Below are 8426 nucleotides of genomic sequence, written 5' to 3' on the forward strand. Positions count from 1 at the left end.
AGCGTATATCTAGAATCCTGTTTTTTCCAGTTTGTTCCTCGGATAGTATTACAGGTAGGCCACACCCCTGGGGAAACTCCCCCTAGACTGACCGGCCGCTTAGGACATAGTCATGTGATCCATCATGAGAAACAACACTCACAAGTGAAGTCCAGCCAAGTTGACAGATCTTCAACTATCACAGAGTGGCTGGTGGGTATGAACCTCAATTCTTCTGGTTAGCAAATGCCTTAGGCACTGTGCCACCAGAGGCACTCTCCCATGTTCACACATACATGATTTCACACATGCATTCTCACAGTTGTTTCACATATAGTCACATATACATGCATACACATGTTCTTACATGTACACTCACACATACTCACGTACACATGCTCTCATACATAATCTTAATACATATGCTCACATGCTCACTCACACATGATTACACACATGCACACTCACAACACACTTTCATACTTTCACTGTCACACACACACCCTCTCACATATCCATTCACATCTTCTTATGATCAGGCAGAGCAGGCAGGAGGTCATTGCTGCCAGAGACGGATACCAGTGTTCAACCAGGCCCTGAGCCAGGCCGTGCAGTGTCTGCGGGACACCTTCCCAACTCGGCAGCCCCTGGCAGGGATCTCAGGTTGGCAGCTCTAGTCAAATAACCAGTGGTGCTTGCCTGAGAGGGTGGTAGTCAAGAAGCTGTACCTGGGAATCAGCCAGTTGGGCGTAGAAACGTGGCCATGTCACTCATAAGCAACTTCTGTCACATCTTTGAGCCTTGATTTTCCATCTATTAAATGGGGTTCTTAACAGTGCCTACCTCATAGGGGGGTTGTGTGGATTTGCTGAGCCTCTGAAACACTTCACTGAGTGCTTGGCTCCGAGTAAGAGTGCAATAAATACTGTTCCTAGACAGTACCATTAAGGCTGAGCCTGCTGCTAACGAAGAAACCTCTCAGCTTGCACTTTGCAGTTTGGAATGACGGGTGGGTAGGGCCATGGTGCCTGCAGCCCTGGGGCCCAGGCTCATGAAGTCAGAGCGGCGTCGGAATGGCAGGTGTGAGCTTGAGACGTATGTCCAGGTGATCAGATAGTGGGGCACCGCTGAGCTGCACCCTCCTAACTGAGCCCTGCCCCACTTCCAAAGTCTCCTGCTGCCTCTAACAGCCCTGTTCTTGGTTTTGCAGCCAGAGCCCAAGCCTGGGGACCTGATTGAGATTTTCCGCCCTTTCTACAGACACTGGGCCATCTACGTTGGCGATGGATATGTGATCCACCTGGCCCCCCCAAGTAAGGGCCGCTGGGCTGGGCCCTGGGGCTGGGAGGAGAGGGAGATGGGGAGCTGTGGGTAGCAGGTGACCCTGCCATCCTCCCTGCCTCCTGACTGGTGGTGGGTTCCTGAGTGTTAAAAGGAGTCCATTTCTGTGGGGCAGTGGTTCTCCAACTTTGCCCTGGGAACCCCGGGGGTTCTGTAGACGAGCTGAGGTAGGAGTCTGGTGGGTAGCTCTGCTTTCCCATGTTTTACATATTATGTCTTTGTCCTAAACTGGTTCAACTCTTAGGCATAAAACTCTTGGAAAGACCACAGGTGTTTGTGAAGGGCAGTGTTTGCACAGGGAAATAGCTCAGAGGGGTGGAGTGGGGTGGGAGTACATGGGAGGGAAGGACACAGGGAAGAGGTAATTATGGGGAGGAAGTGGGAAGAGAGCTGTTACATTGTGGAGAATTGCAGTCAATGTCATGAGACAAAATGTGTATGAAGTGCTGTATGGAAAATGAATTTGCTCTGTGAACTTGCACCCAAATCACAAAAGAAAAAAAGAAAGAGCCCAGGTGTTTAGACACACAGACTTGTTATAAACCCAGTTTCTCTACCCCCCAGCCTTGGCTTCCTTGTCTGTAAAATAAGGCTAAAAATACTTTACTTGGGAGAATTTTTCTCAAATTTTCTACTTGAGGAGAACATAAATATCGTAAGATGCAGAGATATAATCATGTGTAGGTCAGGACATTTCTAAAAATGCATCCATCCATGTAATGATCAGCCAGCTCAAGATAAGGACCCCCAAAGGCTTCCTCACGCTGCCTCTTCAGTAGCCCCCACTCTCCCTGAAGGCAACCACTGTCCTAACTTCTCTGCATGGGTTCGTTTTGCCTGGTCTAGAACTTCACGTAGGAGGACTCACACTATCTCCTTCTTTCACTCAGTGTCAGGCCTGTGAGAGTCACCTGCATCCTGGCATCTAGTGGTAGTTCTTCCCTTTCCATTGTGATATCTTTTCCCTTGTATGGATATGCCACAATTTGTCACCCACTCTTCTGCTGATGGGCGTTGGATTGTTTCCAGTGTTTGGCTACTGTGAATACAGTTGTTACGGATGTTCTTGAACTTGTCTTTTGTCCACCTTTGGCTTTTAACCTCACACAGTGCTACCTCCGTAGAGAAGTCAGAGGTAACTAGAGTTGATCTCATCCGTTCCACCCCTAGTTAACCAACATCTTTTCTTCTGTTACAACGCAAAGTGCCCTTACCTTTATATAAACATCCAGCCTTTTCCCACGGGCCCTGGATCAGCTCCTTTTACTTTCATAAGCATTTTGCGCCTCACATACCTTATCCCTTTACAAAAAGAGTGTGGGGGCGGCATTCTCTTCCATCCTCCCCCAGCTTCATGAGGGGGAAGGAGAGGAGGATAAACAGCAACAGCCCAAAGCTGATTCCCGTAAGGTGTAAGTCAGACACCATCACCCTCCAGCCTTCTTACCAGCGCATGCTCTGCCTCTCTGATGGATTCGATGATTCGTTGCAGTGGCCACACAGAAGTCACAGACAATATTCACCATTATAGGGTTTATTAGGGAGCTCTGGTAGCGTAGTGCCTAAGGCACTTGACTGCTAACCAGAAGGCTGGCGGTTCAAACCCACCAGCCACTGCTCAGAAGGAAGGTTGGGCAATCTACTTCCGTAGTGATATTGCCTCGGAAACCCAAGGAGGGGTCGCTATGAGTCAGATCTGACTCGACGGCACATAACAACAACAGGGAAGTAACAGGTGGATATGCTCCACTCTAGGCTGCTCTTCCTTGATGGTACCCTTTCAGCCTCTGTTGTTGTGTTGTTAGGTGCTGTTGAGTCGTCTCTGACTCATAGCGACCCTACACACAGCAGAACGAAACACTGCCCGGACCTGTAACTAGATCAACTCTAGTTCTGCCTCTGGGAGGCTCATTTTAAGCCTAGCAGAATGACAGAAGTGACCAATCTCCACATTAGGATTCCATACACCTTATCGCAATGGTCCCACCCTCCAAGAGTGCCACGTACCTTATTTACATTGTTAATAAGGTATCCAATCCCCTTCGTGGGCCACGAGCACCTCACATTTACATAGTGCCCCTGATCATTTGGTAGGAGTCACAAAGACCATGGTGAGAAGAGCCACACCAAGTAATTCACTGCTCGCCCCTTTCTATATCATCTTTTGTCTCTCTGTTAGGTCATTCCTACTGGCATAGGAATATCTGTAGTATCTTCCATTGATAAAACACACATGCACCTCTAGACCTCACATCCTTCTTGAGCTAATGCCTATTAGAACAAATCTCATCATAGCATTGTCCACCATCGCCATCTCTGGTTCCTCACTTCCCATTTGTTTCTGTTTCTTAGTGCTGCACTGCCATAGTGAGTGGCTTTAAAGGACAGGAATTTATTTTGTCACAGTGCAGGAGGCTGAAAGTCCAAATCAGAATCTTGACCACATTGATTCCTTCCCTGTTGGTAGCCCCAGCTATTCCTTCATCTTGGCTTGTTGATGATCCTCATATGATATCTGTCTTTCTCCATGTGTATGTCTGTGTATCTGTGTGTATCTCAGAAGTGATTAGGTTTATGATCCACCCAAACAGGATTACATCCACAGCTATGTTGTTGTTGTTAGGTGCCGTTGCATTGTCTCCGACTCATAGTGACCCTATGCAGAGCAGAAAGAAACACTGCCAGTTCCTGTGCCAGTCTCATGATCCTTGCTATACCTGAGCCCATCATTGCAGCCACTGTGTCAATCCATGTTGTTGAGGGTCTTCTCCTTCTTCGTTGATCCTCCACTTTACCAAGCATGATATCCTTGTCCAGGGAATGGTTTTTTCTGACAATATGACCAAAATAGGTGAGGTGAAGTCTGGCCATTCTCGCTTCTAAGGAGCATTCTAGCTGCACTTCTTCCAGGACAGATTTGTTAGTCCTTTTAGCAGACCATGGTACTCTTAGCATTCTTCTCCAACACCACAGCTGAAAAGCATCAACACTTCTTCGGTCTTCCTTATTCATGGTCCAGCTTTTACATGCATAAGAGGTGACTGAAAATACTATGGCTTGAGTTAAGCGCACCTTAATCTTCAAGGAGATATCTTTGCTCTTCAGCACTTGAAAGAGGTCTTTTGCAGCAGATTTGCCCAATGCAATATGTCGTCTGATATCTTGACTGCTGCTTCCATTGGTGTTGATTGTGGAACCAAGTTATATGAAATCCTTGACAACTTCAATCTCTTCTCCATTCATTGTGAAGCTGTTTATTGGACCAGTTGTAAGGATTTTTGTTTTCTTTATATTGAGGTGTAATCCATACTGCAGACTGTAGTCTTTAATTTTCATCAGTAAGTGCTTCAAGTCATCCTCACTTCAGCAAGCAAAGTTGTGTCATCTGTGTATTTCAGGTTGTTAATGATGCCATGTTCTTCTTAATATAATCCAGCTTCTTGGATTATTTGCTTAGCATACAGATTGAATAAGTATGGTGAAAGGATACAACCCTGACACACTCCCTTCTTGATTTTAAACCATGCAGTATCCCCTTATTCTGTTCGAATGACAGCCTCCTGGTCTATGTACAGGTTCTTCATGAGTACAGTCAAGTATTCTGGAATTCCCATTCTTCTCAGTGTTATCCATAATTTTGTTATGGTCCACACAATCAAATGCTTTTGCTTAGTGAATAAAATATAAGTAAACATCTTTCTGGTATTCTTTGCTTTCAGCTAACATCCATCTGACATCAGCAATGATATCCCTTGTTCCATATCCTCTTCTGAATCCAGCTTGCATTTCTGGAAGCTCTCTGTCAATATACTGTTGCAATTGTTTTTTAAATTATTTTTAGTAAGATTTTACTTGCATGTGATATTAATGATATTGTTTGATAATTTCCACATTCTCTGGGATCACCTTTCTTTGGAATGGGTACAGATATGGATCTCTTCGAGTCAAATGGCCAGGTAGCTGTTTTCCAAATCTCTTGGCATAACCGGATGAGTGCCTCCAGCGGGGCATCCGTTTGTTGAAACATCTCAATGGGTATTCTATCAATTCCTGGAGCTTTCTTTTTTGCCAATTTCTTCAGTGCAGCTTCAACTTCTTGATCATATATCATCTTCTAAAATGGATGAACATTGACCAATTCTTTTTGGTACAGTGACTCTGTGTATTCCATCCATCTTCTTTTGATGTTTCCTGCAGTATTCAATATTTTGCCCATAGAATCTTTCAATATTGCAACTCAAGGCTTAAATATTTTCCTCAGTTCATTCAGCTTGAGAAATGCTGAGTGTGTTCTTCCCTTTTGGTTTTCTAACTCCAGGTCTTTGCACATTTCATTATAGTAATTGGCTTTGTCTGCTGCAGCTGCTCTTTGAAATCTTCTGTTCAGCTCTTTTATCTTGTCATTTCTTCCATTTGCTTTAGCTGCTGTCAGCTCAAGGCCAAGTTTCAGAGTCTCTTCTGATATCCATTTTGGTCTTTTCTTCTTTTCTTATATTTTTAATGACCTCTTACTTTCTTCATGGATGATATTTTTGATGTCATCCCACAATTCCTCTGGTTTTTGGTCATTGGTGTTCAATGCATCATATCTATTCTTTAAATGGCCTCTAAATTCAGGAAGGATATTATCAAGGTCATAGTTTGGCTCTCATGGACTTGCTTTAATTGTTTTCAACTTCAACTTGAACACACATATGAGCAGTTGATGATCTGTACCACAGTCAGCTCCTGGCCTTGTTTTGGGCAAAGATATTGAGCTTCTCCATTGCCACCTGCCATGGATGTAGTCAATCTGATTCCTGGTATTCCATCTGGTGAAGTTTGCATTGCTTACGTTGTTGAAAAAAGGTATTTGCAACGAATAAGTCGTTGGTCTTGCAAAATTCTATCATGGGATCTCCAGTGTTATTTCTATCACCAAGGCCATATTTTCCAATTACTGGTGATTGTTCTTTGTTTCCAACTTTTGCATTTCAGTCACCAGTGATAATCAGAACATCTTGATTGCATGTTTGTTCAATTTCAGACTGCAAAAGTTGGTAGAAATCGTCAATTTCCTCATCTTTGACTTTGGTGCTTGGAGCATAAATTTTAATAATAGTAGTATTAACTGGTCTTTCTTCTAGGCATGTGGATATTATCCTATCACTGACAGTATTGCAGTTCAGAACAAATCTTGAAACAATCTTTGTGATGACAAATGCCACAGCATTCCTCTTCAAGTTGTCATTGTAGATCACATGGTTGTCTGATTCAAAATAGGCAAAACCAGTCCATTTCAAGTCACTAATGCCTAGGATAACAATCTTTATGTGTTCCATTTAATTTTTGACAACTTGCAATTTTCCTAGATTCATACTTTGTACATTCCATGTTCCAATTATTAATGGATGTTTACATCTGTTTCTACTAATTTTGAGTCATGCCACATCAGCCAATGGAGATCCCACAAGTTTTATCCATATTTTTAAAGTTGTCTCTACTCTGCTGAGTCAGCTCTTCCCCAGTTAAAATTTGAGTGTCTTCTGACCTGATGGGCTCATTTTCTGGCACTGTATTGGACAGTGTTTCAGGGCTGTTCATAAAGTTTTCCAGTAATATATCAGACAGTGTTTCCCTGCTATTCATAAGATTTTCACTGGCCAGTTGTTTGAGAAATGGATGGCCTCTTCCTTCTTCCGAGTCTGTCTTAGCCTGGAAGCTCCATGGAAACCTGTCCACCGTGGGTAACCCTGCTGGCATTTTGCAACACAAGTGGCATAGCCTCCAGCCTCAGAGCAACATGTAAGCCACCATAGGACCACAAACTGATAGACAAGTTCATCTCTCTTAGTTGTCCCTAACCTCTCTGCACCCACCTACCTTGGGCCTCAGCCTTAAAATAGAGCTGACCCCAAGTGAAAGCAGCCCCCGAGACCCGTGCTCAGCTACCTAGGACCCTGGTCTTAAAATAGAGCTGCCCTCAAGCAAAAAGCAGCTCCCAATCCTGCACCCACCTACCTGGGCCTTGGCCTTAATATATATCCACCCCCAAGGGAAAAGCAGCCCCCGAGCCCTGGGCTCCACAGCTATAAGGAATGCAACACATATTTTTTGGGAACACAGTTCAATTCATAAAACTGTTCTCTCTGGAGTTTCCTCCACCCAGGCTCTCTTTTTTGCTTCACATTGGAGGGGTTGTCATCAAGGCTACCAAAATACCTTCCACAGCTTGCCAGAAACAAAGGTTACTTTTCTGGCCACTGCTCACTGGGGTTCTTTGTAGCATTTGACATGAGTGACCTTTCTCTCTGCTCTTCACCTGGCGTCTGTCTTTCTTTGTCTCTCATTGGACCCTTCCTTTTAGATTTCCCATGGGGGCTCTTCCTCCTCTCCCTTACCTCTAAATGGGGTTTGGGCGTTCCTCTCCACAGGTGGCCTCATGGGGTCCTAAGGCTTCCAGAGTCTTGTATTCACTGAAGACTGTGCCCTCAGCTTGGGCCTCCTTGTTCAGCTTCAGACTCTTATAAGCCATTGACTACTTGGCATCTCCATTTGGGCATCTAATCGACATCTTGCACTTGACATACCTTACATGGAAGACCTGATGTCATCCAAGCTAAACTTGCTGTTTCCTCTTCCCTGTCTTCTGCATTTCAGTAGATGACACCATCCAGTTACTCTGGCCAAGTGCTTAAGAGTTTTCCTCAGTTCTTTTCCTTTCCTCACCCCATATCTAAACCTTTAGGAAATTCTATTGGCTTTGCGTCCAAAACAGACCCAGATCTGGCTTCTCACCATCTCTGATACTACACCCCTGGTGAAAGCTCTCACTCACTCTCACTTGGTTATGATCGCAGCCTCCAGCTCATCTCTCTGCCTCTTGTCCACTCATGGTCAGTCTCTCCATACTGGGCAACAGCACGGTCATTCTCAAGTGTAAATCAGGTTATATCATTCCTCTCCTTAGAAGTCTCTTTTTGGAGTTTAGAATAAGATTCAAAGTGCTTGTCCTGACCTGTTGGGCCTGGTGTGGTCTGGCCTGTCAGCTTCTTGGAACCTCATCTTCCTCTTCTCTCCTCCAGGGTCTCTAGACTTCAGCCACAGTGGTCTCCTGGCTGGCCCTC

At 44.6% G+C, this 8426-nt stretch overlaps 1 protein-coding gene across 1 annotated transcript in view; it reads left to right on the forward strand.

Moving 5' to 3' along the window:
• Positions 1-1000: 1000 nt before the first annotated feature.
• The window catches only part of LOC103200488 (phospholipase A and acyltransferase 3), a 25204-nt gene continuing 17778 nt past the window's right edge, over positions 1001-8426 (forward strand). The window contains exons 1-2 of the mRNA XM_042781518.1: positions 1001-1059; positions 1150-1292. Coding sequence (XP_042637452.1) covers positions 1001-1059; positions 1150-1292 — 202 coding nt within the window. The remainder of the gene's footprint in view (positions 1060-1149; positions 1293-8426) is intronic.

This window comes from Orycteropus afer, unplaced genomic scaffold (assembly GCF_000298275.1).
Source record: "Orycteropus afer afer isolate SDZICR_OR568_19922 unplaced genomic scaffold, OryAfe1.0 scaffold00130, whole genome shotgun sequence".
Taxonomy (NCBI): domain Eukaryota; kingdom Metazoa; phylum Chordata; class Mammalia; order Tubulidentata; family Orycteropodidae; genus Orycteropus; species Orycteropus afer.